Source organism: Diabrotica undecimpunctata, chromosome 4 (assembly GCF_040954645.1).
Source record: "Diabrotica undecimpunctata isolate CICGRU chromosome 4, icDiaUnde3, whole genome shotgun sequence".
Classification (NCBI taxonomy): Eukaryota; Metazoa; Arthropoda; class Insecta; order Coleoptera; family Chrysomelidae; genus Diabrotica; species Diabrotica undecimpunctata.
In genome coordinates, this window is record NC_092806.1 from 38,943,355 (window position 1) to 38,964,178 (window position 20,824).

Below are 20,824 nucleotides of genomic sequence, written 5' to 3' on the forward strand. Positions count from 1 at the left end.
AAGAATATGAATATACTTAGAGTCACTCAACACGCGATGGAAAGAGCAATGCTAGGTATATCACTTAAGGACAAGAAACCAAACACATGGATAAGACAGAAAACCAAAGTCACCGATGTGGTGCAAAAATCATTAAAGTTGAAATGGGAATACGCTGGACATGTAGCTAGGAGCGATCTAAACAAATGGCACAGATCAATTTTAACCTGGAGACCATACCAACACAAAAGACCCAGAGGCAGACCTCCTATGAGATGGACAGATGATCTGAAAAGGACTGCCGGGAAAAATTGGCTACAAGTAGCGTACAATAAAAAACAATGGAAAGGAAGACTTGAAGAGGCTTATGTTCAGATGTGGACGTGAAGGGCTAGACGAAGAAGAAGAAGAAGAAAGAAGGTTGTTGGTCTGGTACAGAACTAGGTTGAGTTGACGTAGATGATGATGCCATAATGTAAAAATTAATATTTTGTATGCCAAAATATTAATTATTTTGAGCCATAAAATACTGGCCTATTTATATAGTTGTCGATATTATTTGAAATAAAGGTACCTTACCAATGTTTACCATTAAAATAAAACACTTTCACAAAACGCGTTTTTTAACTTTGCAAAAACAGGTAAACGAATAATTAGAATTTAACGTCTTTACTCGTTGGCTGTTCTGATAAGACTCTGTTCTGATAAGATAAGATAAAGACAAAATCTTTATTTCCACAATATGCAAATATATTTCCCAAAGAGATCTCATATTGAGCACAAACTGAATACAATTTTGTTGTTACTTCCTCTTTTTTGTTTGAGTTTTGTGTAGTTTACCTTGTTAACATTTCCTTAATAAAACAACAATCTAACTTGGCAAGTTTCTTTATAAGCATAACATTTTAAGCACTATTAGAACTTTTTGTAAGTATTAAAACAAAAACCTATCCTAGTTTGTTCCAGATACAAGTGAGCTGTGTTATAACAATAAAGAATTTCTACGACAACGGCAATAACAACTTTTTACAAATATGATTTTTTCACTCTTACGAAATAAAAACTTCTAACTTCGGCATTGAAGTTACATCTTCAGTTCCCTTGAGAGTCAGAATGGCGCTTTTACTCGAAAATTGCACACTATGTAGGTATCTTTTGAAAAAATGTTATTGTCCTGAGTGCCGGAATATGGATCTATGAAAACAAGAGAAAAATTCGATTAAAAGTTTTCCACTTGAATTGAGTTTTCCTCCCGAAACTAATTCCGACTTTTACGAGTGTTTACGGTGAATAACGGGGTCGAATTCTTGGTGGGAATTGAGGTATTGTCTAAGTCAAAGTTGATTGATTTTAACTTTAGAACGTGCTTTATTGACAGGAACCTAATATTTAGTTAAATACAAAACAGGCTTAATTTATTTTAAAAAATTTTGTACATAACAATTGTGGTTTTATACACTACCAGAAAGCTTTTGATAATTCTTCTTCTTCTTCTTCGTTTACATAATGAATTTTGCTTGTTCATGGATTGTTGTCTATATGGAAGATAGTCGCTCCATCTCTTGCGCAGCAGACGGATACTTCTTCTACCACTTGGTGATTTTTCCGTTGCTATTACCTATTGTATCCGCCACTTAGTCAAACGGCAACACTTATGACAAATAGTAAAAGAAGTAGGCGTACCACAACACTTTGATCACAAAAACTGGGTCACTAAAGAAAAAATAGAACGTAGGTATGATCTAGAAAAAGCCGCTGTAGGAAAGATGACCAAAATATGGAAGGACCTTCATATTTCACGAACTCTAAAAATAAGATTAATCAACTGTTTAATATTCCCAATATTGACATACGGATGTAAATCTTGGACTCGACGACAAGCGGAAAGAAGAAAGATAGACGCCACTAAAATGTTCTGCTGTAGAAGAATGTTAAGAATTCTGTGGACCGACCACATGACAAATAATTCAATTTTAAATGAGCTAAAGGTCAGCAAACGGCTGAGTAGACTCAGAAAACATGTAGACTTATTATCTAAGGAAAGGTAGAAGATCACGAGGAAGAACCCTAATGAGATGGATCGACCAAATTACCGGAATATGCGAAAGACCTATGTATGCGTTAAAAGAAATGACCAGAGACAGATCTTTGTAGATGGAGAATACACGACATTACGATGACCACTACCTCCTTCAAGGGATCAGGACTGAAGAGAGAGAGTCCGCCATTATATTGATGTAACTGTTCCGTTATTTTTTTTATGTTTAGTGTTTACTGGTTTACCCCTTACATTACTCAGCATGTAATTCGTCTAAGTATTCTCATTTCTGCTGTTTCTAGCATCCAATGGATTATGAGGTATATTTATATAAATACCAATTCTTTTACTAGGTAGGCAATTTCTATTACTTACTGAATTCTGATTACTTATTTTTTTATTATTAAACTAGTTTACACTGTATATGTAAACATGTACAAATTGTTAGAGTTAAATGGTTAGGGATTAAAGTGGGTTGTACATAATATATGTTTTATTGGTACCTATTTTTATCTTTCAATTATCAGAAATTACTCAAGACAACTCTGACAGAAGTATAGAATACCTCGGGAAGTATATGTTAAAACTTTCCTGGCGCCTAAACATCATTTAGAGCAATTTCCTTATTTCATTACACTCCGTCACATCAATTTATCCGTTTTCTGTATTCTTTCCAAATGTATTTTCTCTTTTCACTATCTTTGAAGATCATGCAAATTGGCTGAATCCTTCCTTGAGTGTAAATTGGTCATTCTTCGGCATAGTCTGCTAGCCAATATCATACTTTGTTACCTTGGTACATCAAAGTACGTTTCATAGAATGCTATACTGGTACACTAACGGCCCATTCCAATTTAATTCCACTTCTTTTGTTATAATAATGTTCATCTACTTGCTTTTTTACTCGATATTTTACTTATTTTTTAACGTATCCATAGCTGGACGGTGTAATACCTAGGTAGTTTATTTCTATTACTTGTTTAATGCTAACTGCATCAACTTCCAGTTTACATCTTACTGATTCTTTACTGGTTACTATTGTTCTAGTTTTTTGAGATAAAATGGTTATGTTAAATTATTTTGCTCTTGTATTAAATCTGTGAACTACTCTTTAAAGGCTACCTTTATTTTGAGCTATCAATATTGTATCGTCTGCGTAACAGAATTTTAATTTCAGTGTTCCTTATTCTGTATCCCCTTCCTTTATTAACGCTCTTTATGACTTCATCCATGATTAGATTGAATAGCATAGGGCTTAGTGAATCCCCTGTTCTATTCCATTGCTTGTATCTATTGGTTCTGTAAGTTGTCCATCTATTATGATTTCCATCTCGTTTTGATAGAGGTTTTCCATTGTTTTTATAATAGCCAGCGAGATCTTTTTATTATACAAGAAAGTGTTATATCTTTAAGTATTACTCTGTCAAATTCCTTCTTCAATGCGGTTAAACATAATATGTATTCTAATGCTTTCTCTAAGTGATACCTCTGCAGTTCTCTGGTTGCTTCTTATCGCACTTTTTGAATAATAGGATTAGCTAGCTTGTTCTCCATTTTTATGATATTTTATTGTGTCTTATAGTTAATTAATGTTAATTAATGTTGTCAGTTGATCAGTCCCTGCGGCTCCACCATATTCAACAATTTATTTGGTATCCACGTTTACCTGCAGATATTTTGTTCTTTAGTTTTTTTGTACTTCATGATTGCTTATGTGAACTTCTTGATTTATGATAATTTCTGGTGTTTGTGGTTCCAACGTCATTTGTTATTCCTTTATATTTCAACATCTTTAGATAATCAATTCATGCATTCTTTTCGATGTATATCGTGTCTATTAATTCGTTTACCTCAGTCTTTGACCTCTTATAAAGCACCATATTTCTTTTTGTAAATCATAAAAATCATGCTCCAGTTCTTTAGAGCAACATTTCCAATGATCGTTTTTAATTCTTCTTACAAGTGCATGTGTTTCATTTCTAATTATCTTTTAATCTTCGTACGCTTATTTTTGTTCGTACGTATCTTCGTACGCATTATTTGACATGCACTTCAGGTAAGCGTTTTTCTTTTAGTTGCATTTTCCTTTACCTATGTTCAGAACCACAGAGTTTTTCGCTTTGGGAGAGACTTTCTTTTACTTATCTTTCTTTTGCCCAGAGCTTCATTTGCTGAGTCTAAGATGTTTGCTTTAATTTTTGCCCAGCTTTCCTCTACTCCATCGCTTTGGAAAATATATGTGTTTCTGAAAGTTTTCATTCAGATTTTCGGCACAATACATACTAACTTATGATCTCTTTCTATCTCTGTCGATACTAGTGCCCTTATATCCAAAATTTTGACGGGAATAAATCTTTATTTGAAAGAATATACTCGATCGTAGATTTCTGTCTTCTGAGATTTTCATAGTTATACCTGTGCTGTTCTTTGTGAGGGAAAAAAGTATTATTAACACGTAATTTATTTGTGTTGCAGAAGTCAGTCAATCACGTCTCAACTCGTGGAAATAAAATGGATGCAGAGACAAAAAAATCTTCTAGGTCTACATTTAAAGATATAAAGTAAACAAGCCGAAAGGTAGCCCTGCCCGTGGACTCTGTGTCTGTCCCAAACGGTTCTCAATAACCCAAATCCGAATCCTACAGGCCTACAAGCAAATCTTCAATAGAGTAAGGCAGTTCGTGTAAAACTTGCTGGGTATATCGAACCAAATAAGGTTAATCTTCTTCTTCTTCTTTGTCAACCATTTTTCATCCACTCCTGAATGTAGGTCTCTCCCAATTGCTTCCATCTTTCTCTATCTTGCGCCAATCTAATCATAATAATAATACATAAGGTTAATCAGGTGTTGGCAAAAAAGAATGCCAATTGGCTGCAATAAGACAGATATAAAACAGATGGACAGATAGTCCAGAAAAAAAAAACGTTTTCCATAGTGCTGAGATAATACATAAATCAGACTAAAGTAATCAATTAGATCAAGTTAATTAGAATATATCTTACCTTTGTGAGATTCTAGGATTTAAATGCAGGGCGATATCACTAGATGGTGACCTGTTGCAGCATAGATTAACAGCAAATCTGTAAAGAATATTTTACTTTATATAATAAAAACGACTAAGTTTGATGCATTGAGGCTGTAGTATATTAATATAACGTATATAAAATATAGTTTGATACAATGTATGTTACACAACACCAAATTTTAATTTTTTCTGGCATCCGTTTCGAATTTAAATAGAATAATATAAAAAATATCGTTATTTACACGAATATGTTGACAAAAAATATATAATTTAAATGACACTTTAACTTAACTAACTTAACCAACTTATGCATAAAAACGATAAAAAATTTGTTTAAAATACATTTAAAGATAATTCACCAGTTAAGTTATTGATTAGTATTAGACGGTTTTTTGTATAAGTAGACGTTTAGTTGGCGAAGATGGTAGGGTGGTAGTGGTTTAGTAGGTTAAAAAAAGTATACAACGTCATAGGTTAAACAAACGGTAACTGTAGCGGAAGGTCAAGGGACAAACAATTCATACTGTTCTGGAGCTATTTTCTTGTGTCATCATAATGCAATTCCTTTTTTTGTTGGGAATAAGCCACAATTAAGTTGAGAATTAAGTTTAAAATAAGTTTATTTTAGAACAATTTTCAAAGTGGAAATCAAAACAGAAAGCGGAGGTACGGAAGACGATATTAGTTTAAGAATACAAAAAGGACAGCAAGCATTCAGCATGCTGCGCTTCTCCCAAAAGGGTAAGAAAAGTATCGACGTGTTTGTCTTTTATCTTGCATAGGTAAACTATACGAGAGGATTCTAAGAAGACTAACTGACACAGTAATTTAAGAATCAGAAGGTCTGTCATTCAGAGAGTAAGATTTTTGGAAAGAACACGAGCACGAATAATGCGGTGATGGAAGTTTTCCGCAGTTACGCAAGGAGAGAGTAGACCAGAAACGGGCGATCCTACTGCTTTAACCTCCGGAATGCTTCCAATACCTTAAAATAGTAATGACGACTTTACGAGAGAGAATGTGTCCTGGTTACTTGATGAATGTGGTCTCGAATTATCTGTCAGAGAGGTAAATAGTGATAGAAAAAGAAGAAGTGGTCGACGTAACGTCAGGAGTGAATCCTACGACCCATTCTGGGAAAACTGGCATATAACGGGGTTATGAGATTATGAGCCAACAATACGGAGAGGGTGTAAACCTTTTGCATTTTCGCATGACTTCGCTAGGCTAGGGATCCTAGAATAGGGATGACCTTATCTTCGGTGCGCAGCGTACATCCGACCAAGTCGAGGAATAGTTAAAAATGGAGCTGCCTGAGAGTTACCATAATTATCGAGGGACCTTGAAAAAAGGGGCAGAATAACATTCGAAGAATTGGTGGAGGAGATGCTGCTAAAATTGCCGGATCGGAAGACAGCAATCCAGAAATATGTGTACAGGACGCTAGGGAGAAAATAATAGAAAGAAAGACGAGCCGACCAAAAACAAAGTGCCCAGGTGAGAGTGAGATGGTGAGAAGATGAGAGGAGGCGAAAATTGAACATTAATAGAAAAGAGAGGAAGAGTCGGAGAGAGACAGTGGCTGCCAGGCCACCCTGGTTGGGTAATTCATGGTTGTGAAGTATTTTTTAGCAGGTAGGTTACTGGCATTAACCCTGGCGGTCTTAGATATCATCGTAGTCACATAGGAGATATCCTGAATAGCCATGGCTGCAAGGTGATTCTGACCAGCTATATTTTTTTTGTTATTTCTTTAATTAGAACAATATTTTCTATATATGTGGAGTATTTGGTAATAATCTTCCTGTTTTATACATAATTGTAAGATATATGCCTGCCTTCTGATATACAGGGTGAGTTTTTAGTGCGACATCGGTCAATAATTCCATTGTGGTACAAGATATCCAAAAAACTTATTTAGAAAAAATATAGGCAATTCCATACTTGGATACTATGTGTAATTCTACAGAGTAATTAATAACTACGTGGTACAGTAAATATACTTTTTTTTAAATGGGACACCCTACATATTTTTTCATATATTTCCTATTTTCATAAAAAGGAGACGACAGACGAAAAGAAGAAAATATTGGTTATATAATTTAGGCAGTGGGTTCGTACGATGATTAGCGACAAGACCTATGTCTAGCCGTGGACGAAAGAATCGTAGACATATATAGAGCATTGAAGGAAATAATGGTAGACCTATGTCCAGCACCGAAGGAAAGAATCGTAGACCTATGTAGAGTACTGAGCGAAAGATCTGTGTCGAGCACTAGACGAAAGAACGCAAGCTTATATGTAGCAGTGTATAAAATAATGGGTTCCCATGTGAATCAGTGGACGTTCAATTACTGAATAGAAGAAGGTGAAATAAGACGAAAAAACAGATCAACTGACGAAAAGAGACGAAAAGTAGAAATGACTCGACTTCTCAGTGAGCGTGACGTCACTTGAACACCTGAGTAGGTGCAAACATCAAAGGATAAAGTCTAAAGTAACGTCCACAACATATTCATATATTTCAAACAAGCCTACGACTCAATTAATAGGAACAAGTTATATCAAATATTGCAGAGCTTTAATATCCCCCAAAAATACATCCGACTATTAAAAACAACAATGGATCCGTCAACAGCAACTGTCAGAGTCCAAAATAAGCTCACTGAAAACTTTACAATAGTGCAAGGATTAAAGCAAGGAGAAGGGTTGGCACCGACACTATTCAACCTGACCTTGGAATATGTGATAAGACAGCTGAATATAGGAAGAGGTAATCTCCTAACAAATAAATCAATACAGATTTCCGCCTATGCCGATGATATCAGCATCATGTCTTGCAGAACAGAAGAGGTGGCAGAAATATATTCACAATTAAAAACAAAGTCAAAAGAGACCGGACTAGAAATAAATATTCAAAAGACAAAAAAGTTAACACAGGCAAGAGCTAGGGGAAACACGCACAGTTGAATTAGAGGACGATATTGAAACGGTAGAAAGTTTCACATATTTAGAAGTTACATTAAACACAGATGGAACAGAAGAATCAGAAATCCAAAGAAGAATAGTAAAGGGAAACAAAGCTTACTTTTCACTCGATTATGTGTTCCGCTCCAAAAACACACACTGGAGATCGAAAATCAAGGTCTACAAAACTATTATCAGACCAATAGTATGTTATGCATGCAAGACATGGGTGATGACAGAATAGACAAAAAGAAAACTGGTAGTCTTCGAAAGAAAAGTCCTAAGAAAGATATTTGGACCTATTAACGAAAACGGAATATGGAGATCCAGGTACAACCATGAACTCTACCAACTGTTCAAAGAGACACCGATCTCAGAATTCGTTAAACTTCAGAGACTTCGATGGGATGGTCATGTAGTAAGAATGGAGACAGAAAGATTTCCGAAGGAGGCATAGTTTGGAGGAGGCCAAGGCTCGATTTGGGCTGTAAGCGCCATTGGAGAGAGAGGGAGAAAAGTCTAAAGTAAATGTTCAAAATGTCCACCTTCAACGTCTATACAAGTTTGTAACCGATATTCAAATGACCGAGCCACATTTCTTAACATTTGTAAGTCAATTTTATTAAAGCTTCTCTTATTCTATTTTTTATCTCATCTGGCGGTATTGGAGGTTTCTGGTATTCAAGGTCTTTTATATAGCCCCACATGAAAAAATCAATTTTGAAGAATTCCGGTGATCGCGGTGGCCAAACAGTTGGTCCTCCTCTGTCTATTCACCTCTCAGGAAAGTTATTATTTAAATGATTGTAAATAGGAGCAGTGTGGTGAACTAGAGCACCGTCATGTAAAAACCACACTCGTTGTCGAATATTAAGCGGTACATTTTCCAGTAGTATTGGCAAATGATTATCTAGAAAATGTGGGCCAATCACATAATCGCCAACAATACCACCCCAAACATTTATAGTCTACCTAGTTTGACTATGAGCGTTAACAAAATACGGATTGCTTGATGCATGGCAATAAAAATTATGCCGATTCACCGTTCCATTTTTGTGAAATGTAGACTCATCTCCAAAACGCACATAATCGAAAAGAAATCTGTCAATTTGCATTTGCTGCTGAGACCATTGACAAAAAGCTAATCTGCGTTGATAATAATCGACTGTTAATTCTTGATGTAACTGTATGCGGTAAGGATGCATTTTATGTTTACGAAGGATTTTTGCCGCCGAAGTTTGACTAATGTCATGTTGACGTAAAATTTCACGAGTGTTGGTGTGGGGATCTTCAGTAGTAGCTATCGGTACATATATTCCTTTTGTTTACTTGAAACAGTTTTGGTTTTCAATTTTTTTTTTTTTTTCATATACAACTGACCCAGTGCGAGCAAAACGATTCATTAATTTTTCAAAAGCTCTTGCGTTTGGCTTCCTCCGTTCAGGATATTGCTCGTGATATATTCTGGATACAAGTAAGCACTATCTCGAACTTTCTTATAATACCCAGATCATATCTGTTAACTCTTATACAGAAAAATTCATTTTTAACAATAAAGATAAACTACACAGACCGATTAAAAGTCTAATAATATGAAAACTGTTATTTCCAAAGTCAACCGTTTAGAGTTTGATAATATAAAAACTGTCATTTTTTCAAAGCTTACTATTTGCCCTTTGTAACTGGCACAAATGGCCTTTAACTTATTAAAAACTGCGCCTCACAGTCGGCAGTTAGGATTTTTTATTAAAAATTCCTGGCTTAGAATACTGTTGATATAACAATCTAAAAATTGTTACATCAATTGTATATTGTTTTGCTCGTAGAAATTTTAGGGATCTTGTATTTCATTAAGGAAATATGATATTACCAGAATATCACATGTATTGATACATTCATATTGCATATTTTTATGGTTTAAATTTTTTGTTAGTTACTTATTGAATACAAATAATTTTGTTATATTAATATCACTTAATACTCAATACTTATTTCTACTTACAAAAATTGAATGTATTTCCGAAATTTGAAGAAAACTACAAATATCTCGGAAAGTAATGAATTTGGGTATAGGGAATGCTATATAAAAATGAAAGAGTATCACAAATACTATTTCTAAAAAATAAAATATAGATGACCCTTTAAAAAAAATTAAGAAAATCGTAATCTTGTTTTGTAGTTCACCCTATATACAATTTTTTGTCAATGATTTCAATTACACTTAATTCATAGACTACAATATATTGTTTACTTTATTATATAAAATAAATTGTTGCTTATGCAAAACTTCTTTATATACATGGTGTTGATTTCATAGGGATTTCGAAATAAAAATGGTCATATAACTTGTTAAATATTCTGTATAGTACTGTATTGTATCTATATCTGTATTGTAACGCAAAACCCAATAATATAAGAACAAGAATTATGGGGAGAACACAATTTTGAAAAAATATATAGGGTATCCCATTAATCACCATGTAGAATTCCACATATTTTCCAAGTTTGGAGAATATCATTGCCTACATTTTTTCTAAAAGTTTTTTGCATATTCTATACCAGCGGTGCTCAAAGAGTCGATCGCGATCGACCGGTCGATCGCCAAAGTTTTTAAAGTCGATCGCGATTCACGGAGAAAATACGGGGACTATCTTGACTCATCACACGTGCATGATCGAAATAATTATGATGCTATCTCTTCACCCGAAAGTTGCGATAATGCCGATTCGGCATATCAGCATTTACAGATAAATTATGAAATGGGAGTGTGCTGTATTGGCATTGTATTGCTGTTAGTCAAGCATTAATCATTAATTACTAAGTTATTACTAGTAAAATATTTTAGTATTATTTACATTAATATTTGAAACTCGATATGAGTGCCACGAAAAAGAGTAAAACATATCATTTTAATAACGTGTGGGAAGAAGAATTCCTGTTTACTATGGAGAAAGATAAGTGTGTTTGTCTTATTTGTCGGTACTTGTCGGAAAACGGAAAGTGCAAGACTTGAAGACGGAATTATCAATGTTCACTAGGCCTGTTAAACAATCAATAGCTGCAACAATTGCGTCGTTCAAAATTTCTTATATATTGGCACAACATAAAAACCATTTGAAGGTGGAGAGGTAGTGAAGGAAGCATTCATTGAGGCTGCGAATGTATTATTTGAGGACTTCAAAAATAAAACAGATATTATGTATGTCATCAAAGAAGTCCAGTTATCACGTCCAACGGATACTAGACGTATCGAAATCATGGGCAAAGATTTGGAAAGCCAAGTTAAAAGTGATATTATGAAGTGTATGTATTTTTCTTTGCAATTTGACGAGTCAACCGATATGACTGATACCGCCCAGTTGTGTATTTTCATTCGGATGGTATTTTCTGACATGTTGGCTAAAGAAGAATTGTTAACAATGCTGCCTCTGAAAGAAAAAACTCGCGGAGAAGATATATACAACGTTTTTATAAATTTTGTGAAACAATACGAGCTACCGATTTACAAACTCATGTGTATTACAACAGATGGTGCACCATCCATGACTGGCGTTAGCAATGGATTTGTTGCATTATGTCGAGCTAACGATGACTTTCCATCCGTCTTTGAAACAAGTAGCTCTGCAGCTCACAGCATTCTTTGGATCAATATACTTGTGTGAATCTGCATTTTATCAAATAAAGGTAGTGAAATCAAAATATCGTAATCGACTAACGAATGATGAACATCTCTCTGCATGCTTGTTGTTTGGCCCTCGGTAATTACGTAGCATCATATGAAATACTTGTGGATGATATGCAGTGCCATGCATCAACATCCAAATAAAATGAATATGAAAAACATGACTTTAATTACAACTCTGTAGTTATAACTTTTTATCAACTAGAAATGTGCAATAAAGTTTTTTATTTTCAAAATTGTTTTTTTTACTATGCTTTGTTTTTAAACCAGGAGAAGTAAACTAAAGAGACAGATTCACACCCAAGAAAGTCACTAGAAAAGTTACCAAATACATCTTCTTTTTTGGATGATCATATCGGCCTTCAACGGTAATCCAAAAATATTATATTATACTAATACGTCGCTAAAGAGTTCTAAAAATAACTAAAAATCTAAAAATTAAAAGAATAACGCAGAAAACACAAAAAATCGCCGATATAACTTAATTAACCTATTAAATGCCATTAGCGTCAAAATTTCATAACAATGGAATAAACTTGCCTGAGGTTGGACCAATTACAAACAAACATTGCGGCGCGGTAAATTTGAATTACTCCTCCTTGTTTAAAAACAGGGTATAGCAGTCGATCTCCGGACGCTTGCAGTTTATGTGGTAGATCCCATGCAGTATAAGTCTGAGCACCACTGTTCTATACCATAATGGAATTATCAACCGATGTCGCACTAAAAACTCACCCTGTTTGTAAATATGCCTACTCTGATTTTATAAATGCTATTTCTTTCGGTTAAATAACAATTAACAATAATTATCATTATTAGTATATATCGATACATCTGTTACAATATATTTAATTTGAAAAATGTATATAATAGAAATATTGCTCCAGACATCGTAAAATTTCAACAGAACGTTTCAAATATCAGCAAATAAAGTTAGTATTTAAAAATATATTTCCAAGCAAGAATTACCTATGATAAACATAATTTTTCCTTATTTATTGTATATTTATACAAAGCATGTATACTTTATGTAGAAACCCCTGAAGGTTTTCCGTGCGGTGGTTTTACCTCATGTCACTGATTTATGGTGAAATCGTTGCTGCCACCTGTGAGATTATCAGTGTTTACAGTTGCAATTATGTATCAGATTACCGGTTAGATATTGTCAATAAGATATATCAGTAATAGATCTTGTTTCGCGTTTAACCTCCTGCCATTTATAATGAATAAAGACAAATAGTATGGGAGAAATTGGATAAAAAATAAAATGTTTTTGTTGTTCTATTTTCTTATTTTCAATTTATTGTGTATGTTTTAAAAGCTGGTTGTTGAATATTATGGTAATTAACTAGGTATATCAACCTATTGTCTTTTTCATCAAGTTCAATTCTGATTTTCATTTATTTTTATCAAATGTTACCCCTATTTGTATAAATTCCAATACAATATAATTCGAATATAAATTAAAATATCGTAGAATAGAATAGAAATATGCTTTATTGTCACTGAATATTGTACAATTTTATGGACAAATCCTATAAAAAGAAAAATAACAATAACAATTTAAAATTTACTGAAATTACATAAATCGTCAATATCACAAAATAAACGATAGTAAAATACGCGATCCATTGCAAAATTTAAATAAATTGCAAATTGCATGATAAAATCTTTACTAGAACTATTTAAGTTGCTGTATGTGATACCGAAATATATATATATATATATATATATATATATATATATATATATATATATGAAAATTACTGAGTTCTCGGGAAGAACCGCGTTGAGAATTTAAAACTCGACGTTTCGGCACCCATTTTGGAGCCATTATCAAGAGGGATACGGTTCGGTTCGAGTTCGGGGTCTCAATCTGCCTACTCCCCTCACTCGAGACGTACCAGTATCGTGTTCTATATTGCAAGAACTGTCTCTCGGCACTGAGGTCTCAATCTGCCTACTCCCCAGTGTCGAGTGACAACCGGTCTTACCCTGTGTGGCTGCTTTTATACTCGCTGTATGCGCGGGAACGGTATGCGCTGACGTGGTCTGATGTCTAATGATTTGATGGCTTATCCCTCTTAATATCAAAACCATCTTCACCACTCACTCCAAATTGTCCAATCTCGTTAGATCCGTAAAAGACCAAATCCCCAATGAAGACCATGGTGTCTACGAGATACCTTGTTCCAGTTGCCCACGTACATACGTAGGACAGACAAACCGACGAATCCATAACCGTATTTACGAACATTCTCTATCAGTCAAACATTCCGATACCACTTCAGCCCTAGCCCAACATCATATTCAGACAGGCCACAAAATAGATTTCGAAAAAGCAAAAACCATCGCTCCCATCCGCTCATTAAAAGCGAGAATCATTCGTGAAGCTATCGAAATCGAAAAACGGCCTCACAGCTTGAACACGCGCGATGACGCGAAACGATTGCCGGCAACATGGCGACCCCTTCTTCAGCGACCTCCCGCCCACACCGCTCCGGCCACGTCAGTTCAGCAGCCACACAGGGTAAGACCGGTTGTCACTCGACACTGGGGAGTAGGCAGATTGAGACCTCAGTGCCGAGAGACAGTTCTTGCAATATAGAACACGATACTGGTACGTCTCGAGTGAGGGGAGTAGGCAGATTGAGACCCCGAACTCGAACCGAACCGTATCCCTCTTGATAATAGCTCCAAAATGGGTGCCGAAACGTCGAGTTTTAAATTCTCAACGCGGTTCTTCCCGAGAACTCAGTAATTTTCATTTATCTGACCGCGGAAACCTATCCGAACATATATATATATATATATATATATATATATATATATATATATATATATATATATATATATATATATATATATATAAAGTAGTTAGGTATTAATTATTATTAATGACTGCAACCTCAAAATAAAACTTTATTTTATATATATATATATATATATATATATATATATATATATATATATATATATATATATATATATATATATTGTATATATATATATATATATATATATATATATATATTGTATATATATATATATATATATATATATATATATATATATATTGTCATACTTTTTCTTTCCCAACCAAAGAAAAATAAATAAAGATATTCATCGGAATAAAATTTTAAGATATCATTATAAACAAAAATGTATATAGTAATTTAAGATAAGATTTAGTGTAGATAAGAATAGAAATTTGTTTGGCAAACGACCTTTTTCCGTTTCAAACAAAATTATCAAAAAAACCTTTGTTTAGAATTAGAAGACATTTTACCTGTAAGTTAATCTTTTCATTGTTTGTATAGTCGAGTATTAAATGACCATATTCTAATCTTTTGAAATATGTATAAATTGTGTATTGACAAAACCAATTTTAAAGTAAGCTATTTAGTTTTTCTCTGAAACCGAAATTAGGCTTTTCCAAAATCATGGTAAACACAATTTGAGCTTTTGATTGGACGGTCGTTTTTAAATGGGAATTTGTGAGCCGATCAGGAGACCGGAGGAGTTAGTTATATTTTGGTCATCGAAAGGAAACAGTCGTTTGTCTCAAGATAGGGTGTGGTTCGTGACTTTGGATACCGGCGTAACGAAAAGAAGTGAATAGTTTGCAGAAGGAGATAACAAGTAGATTAAAAGAGGTCCTTGTATCTACCGTGGGTATTTTATAAAGTATATGTGAAAGTATTCTTACGGCATCAAATTGACAAAAGGAGGTCCTGGTGTCATAAATAAGTAGCTGAGTTTGGAGAAGTGAATCAGGTGTTTTTTGTGTAGTCTGCAGGAGGTTTGCAGAGACGTTAAGAAGGAGCCGAGGTGCCAAAGAGGAGAGATCACATCGTTGAGGAGACTGGACTTTTCTGGGTATGTTCCAACATACAACTCAAGAAGAAAATAAGCTGTAAGTATTTGTACAATTGAATTTTATATCTGTGAAGGATCGGTTTGACATCATGGTCATTAGCATTCAAATTTAAAGAACTGAGGTTTTGTTAGGCTAATCAAAAGTTTAAAGTTTTGTTGTTTCTTGTTTCAAGTAAAGAAAATTTTAAGTAAAATTGGTTTTCACGTAATAAAAATGTATGTAGCTTTATAATCTTATTATTATAAAAATTTGATTTATTTTCTTGAATGCTGATTGATAAGATAACGACAGAATTTATTAATTGTTTTATTCGTTCATATAAAATAAAGAAACGTAAATCTTTGTAATATAATATATTTGTATTCTTATCCTTTCTTCTCTCCCGATAAAAGACAACTAGAAAATCTTTTGAATCCATCGAACACAGGTAATATAAGGATTATTTTACTTTTGATAACAAATAAGTTATAATTCTTTTTTATTGGCTCAATAAACTAAGATTACAGTCAAAATAAACAATCATAATAATATATATATATTGTTATGATATGTAAAATCGAGAAAAATATTGGTTTGTTTAAAAATAATTTAAAATTCAATAACATTAAAATAATTCAGATAAGTAGGATAATATCCAACAAACATTTCGAAGAAGGAGAGTTATTAATTTCTTGAATTACCTGTACTAAACAAAATGTAAGCTTTGCATAAATTATTTCTTTGTTATACTTGAGTGACCCGCATAATTTTAAGTGAAAACAAAAAGACAATTGAACGGGGTTTTCCAAAATACATTAATGCAGTGATTAGAGACAAATAGAAGAGATTTTAGAAAGAGGTTTTTGTTAGTTTTTAAGAATTATAGAAAATATTATTTGTAAATAAGTTTAGGAAATTTTATAATTATAGGTAAAAATTTGTTTGTTATCGAAATGAAAAAATGGGGGAATTGTGACGAGTTTTGATTGGCGGAGATTGAAAAAGGTGGGATAAGTATGTAGGAAAAAGTTTAGCGAGATTGAGGGGAGAGAAAAGATATGGGCAGTTGGTTTTCCAAATCTGTAAGAGGAACAGTGATTGTTCTCTGGCGGTTCCTGAAATGTAGCAAGCAGTAGTGTTGAATGTTAGTGAGTTTTTGTGGAGTTAGTGTATCTGACAGAAGCTGAAGCAGCAAAATATTGTAAGTCATATTTCTCTACTTATATTCCAAGAGTCACTGTTCAGGCCAACGAGAGATTCAGTTTATCGTAAAGAGAAGATATTCCAAGAGTCATTTTTCACTCGGGCCAACGAGAGATTCAGTTTATCGAGAGGAGAAAGGCTATCATAATTTGAATGATTTGTGCTTTTGAAGGAGATCATTAAGGACGATATACTTGCAACAATCTGTGTAAGATTGCTGATTACATAGGGAGCGGTTGAGAGGAGATAATATAGTATACAAGGAACAAGGATTTGGACCACTCATCATCAGAGAGAGATATTTTGTTTTCTGCAGTTTTTTCTTTTATTGATAACACAATTTTTACACTTAATTTAGAAAGGATATAAATATTTTGATTAGGAGAGTTAGAATAGTTCGGAATTTTGAGATTTCAATTAATATTGTTTGTACCATAAATTTTGATTGTTCACGTACGGAGAACAAAATTTTGAGAATCCTTATATGAGATTTGTTTATTGAAAACTTTTGAGTGTGAATTATTTCATTATTTTTATTTCAATATATAGTGTTAGATCATATGTGTTTTTTATTATCCCGGTATTCTCTGGACCTTACCTTTCACATGTAATAGCATAGATATTGAAGCACGAATTTAACCCTGAGATAAAAGAATTAAAAATTGTGATAGAGTCATAATCATATCATTTAAATAATTTTAATTAATCAAAAAAATTAATTAGCTAATTATTGCTTGGCGCACCAAGACTTTAAATATCACAATAATATATATATATATATATATATATATATATATATATATATATATATATATATATATATATATATATATATATATATATATTATATATATATATAAATACTTTAGTTACTTGTACATAAACGTACTGTAATTTCTCAGTTATTCGTTAAGAAACTCTTCCACTGAATAAAATATGGTCTTTCAGATAGATAGGCTTTTGTCAATTTACGGAACTTAAGGAAAGAAGTTGTAGATTTAAGTTGCAAAGGGAGATGGTTGTATAATTTTTTTGTCGAATATAATATAGATTTCTTTACTAACTCAGTGGACGGGATCGGTAAATACACATCAAAGGTTGAATTCCTGGTGGAGTAGTCATGACTAGGTCTTGCTGGAAAAACATGTAGGTGTTTACGAATTAAGCACATAGTTTCTAAAATATATAAAAAGGGAAGAGTTAAAATCCCGTGATTTTTGAAGTAGCTTCTGCAATGTGTTATTCTACTAAAGCCAAAAAGATACCGTATTGCTCTTTTTTGTAATTTAGGAATAACATCAGATTGGGCAGCTGTACTGGAACCCCAAAAAGGAAGACCATATCGAAGATTAGACTCGAACAAAGAAAAATATGTTATTTTGGAAGATGCTAAATTGACTTTCTTCGAAACAGATCTTATTGCATAGCAGGCTGAGGCTAGTTTCTTACTTAATAAATCGATATGAAGAGACCATTTAAGGTTGATGTCTATAAAAAGCCAAAAAAATTTACAGAATCAACGATACTGATCTGTCTGTTATTAAGAAGCAAGGATTGAAGAGCTCCTTTATAGGATAATGCTACTGTTTTATCCACGTTAAAAGAGAGTAAATAAGAGTCGAACCAGGTTTTTATTTTAAGTAGATCAGAAGTTACAGTTGCATGAAGAGTGGCAATATTAGAGTTCCTCCAGGTAAAAGTGGTATCATTAGCAAAAAGAAAAAAATTTCCATCGATTTTTAAGTTAGTGATGTCATTTATAAAGACAGGAAGAGTAGAGGACCCAATACTGAACCTTGTGGTAGTCCACATACAATGCTTTTGTGACTACAGTCAATATCATTTGCTCTAACTAGTTGTTTCCTATTTCTCACGTAAGATTGGAATCAATTCAAAGAAATACCTCGAATTCCGTAGAAATTTAGTTTTTTATCAAAATGTGATTTACACAATCCAAAGCTTTGGCATAGTCACAAAAAACAGTGGCAGTATAAATATTATTATTTAGTACTTGATAGACCTCATGTAGTGCAGAAAACATAGCATCACTGGTACATTTATTAGATAAAAAGCCAAACTGACCTTGTGATAAAATGTTGTTTTCAACGAGAAAGGACATAAATCGGGCTTTTATACGAGGATAGATTGATATTAAACTAGCCTTTGATATATGGCACTACTTGATACCGAATAGGTTTCGGTGTTGACATTTGCCATTCATGACATGACGTCTGTCAAATATTTAAGTTTTAAAAACAATTAGTTTGGTTTTTACAGCCGTCAAAAGCAAGCAAATTTTGTGTTTTCGGAGAAATGGAAAAAGTCGAGTATCGTGAGGCTGCCTGTGGTTAATTTCCTGGGAGGTAGATTGCCAACTATCCCTCCATCTTTTAGATAATCTTCCGGGAGGTCTTGAACATCTGCGTAACACACCATACCAATTCTTTTGTTGCCCATTCTGTATCCGAGATTGAGAGGTGTTATTTTGTTTATAATTTTGCCCATGAGTAGGTTAAACAAGAAGGGACTTAAACTGTCGCCTTGTCTAATTCCTCCCAGTGTTGGAATATTTTCAGTGAATTGTTCTCCTGCTCTAACTTTGGTTACACTGTTGTTATTTAGGTTATGGACTATCTTTGTTATGTTGGTCGGCGTTTTATTTTCTATTAATATATTTAGAATGTCTCCCAGGCGAACCCTGTCAAACGCCTTCGTCAGATCAATGGAGCAAATATATGCTGACATGCCGAACTCTATAGCTTTTTTTTATTTGTTTTATTATGAATACTGCATTTGTTATAGACCGCCCTCTTGTAAAACCTTGTTGTTCTTCAGCATTAGTGATTTGCCTTTCCAATTTTTTCTTAAGAATACTCGTGAAAAGTTTCATCGTTGTATTTAAAAGGGTTATTCCTCTGTAGTTTTGTGGGCAAGTTTTTTGTCCTTTTTTAAATATGGGGATTGTGATGCTCTTATGCCATTCCTCTGGTGTTTCTGTGTCGTTAAGGATTTTGTTAAATAGTTGTGACAGTTTACTTGCAAGTTCAGGGCCTCCATATTTTAAGAGTTCATTGGGTATACCATATGTTCCAGGTGATTTTCTGCTTTTTAGCTTCTTGATCTTTGCTTCTACCTCTTCGTCATTGATTGTAGCACTTCTATCTGCTTTCTATTCGTTTATATTCAGTGTTTCTTCAGCATCATATAGCTCCTTAAAATGCTGTTGCCATGTCTCTATAGGTACTCCCTTGGTCTGCACGAACTCGTTAACTGGTTTTTTCCTGTTCCGAAGCATTTTCCATACTTTCTTTTGGGCACCATGTAGGTCGTAGTCCATGTCGCTGGTGAATTTGACCCAATGTTCTCTTTTGATTGATTTTATTCTTGGGTTTACTTCGTTTCGTACTTCGACATATTCTGCGAGAGCTTCTTCCGATTGTGTGCTTTTATATCTCAGGTAGCATTTGCGTTTTAATTCAGAGAGTTCTTTTACCTCTTGACAAAACCACGGTTTGGTGTGGTTTATCGCTCTCGTGTTAATTTTCCGCTTTCCAATTGCTTCTTCTGCTGCTTGGTTGATGCATTTCCTGATTTTTTTGCCAAGTATCTTCTACTTCCCATTCTGGTTGTAACTCGTAACAAATTTTGTAATTTACGAAAGTTTTGATCGGAAGAAATCCTACCTAAACGTTGGGTTTTCGACGATGGTTTGTTAAGTGTATATACTGGTATATACTGCTTCATGATCAGATAATCCTGCATTAATAATTGTAGAGCGTACATTAAGGGGTGAGAAATCTGAAACAATATAATAAAATATGGTAGATGGTCTTTTAGTAATTCTTGTAGGAGAATTAACATACATTGTGAAACCATACGATTCGAATATATTGATTAAGAATAATTGGGTAGCACAAGCAACAGCGTAATTAATATTTAAGTTAGCACATAGAATTTTTCTGCTTTTATTGGGCAAGTCGTCAGTCGTCTAACACGTGCTAAATTTAGCAGGTTCTGAAAAAATTTTAGCAGTTCTGTGGAATTTCTGAAACTTTAGCAGTTCTGTGGAA

At 33.6% G+C, this 20,824-nt stretch overlaps 1 protein-coding gene across 2 annotated transcripts in view; it reads right to left on the reverse strand.

The window, feature by feature from the left end:
• Positions 1 to 20,824, reverse strand: part of LOC140439452 (galectin-8-like) — a 138,160-nt gene that overhangs the window by 90,147 nt on the left and 27,189 nt on the right. For both annotated transcript variants that reach the window (XM_072529366.1, XM_072529367.1), the window contains exon 3: positions 5,021 to 5,098. In XM_072529366.1, the coding sequence (XP_072385467.1) occupies positions 5,021 to 5,098 (78 nt within the window). The remainder of the gene's footprint in view (positions 1 to 5,020; positions 5,099 to 20,824) is intronic.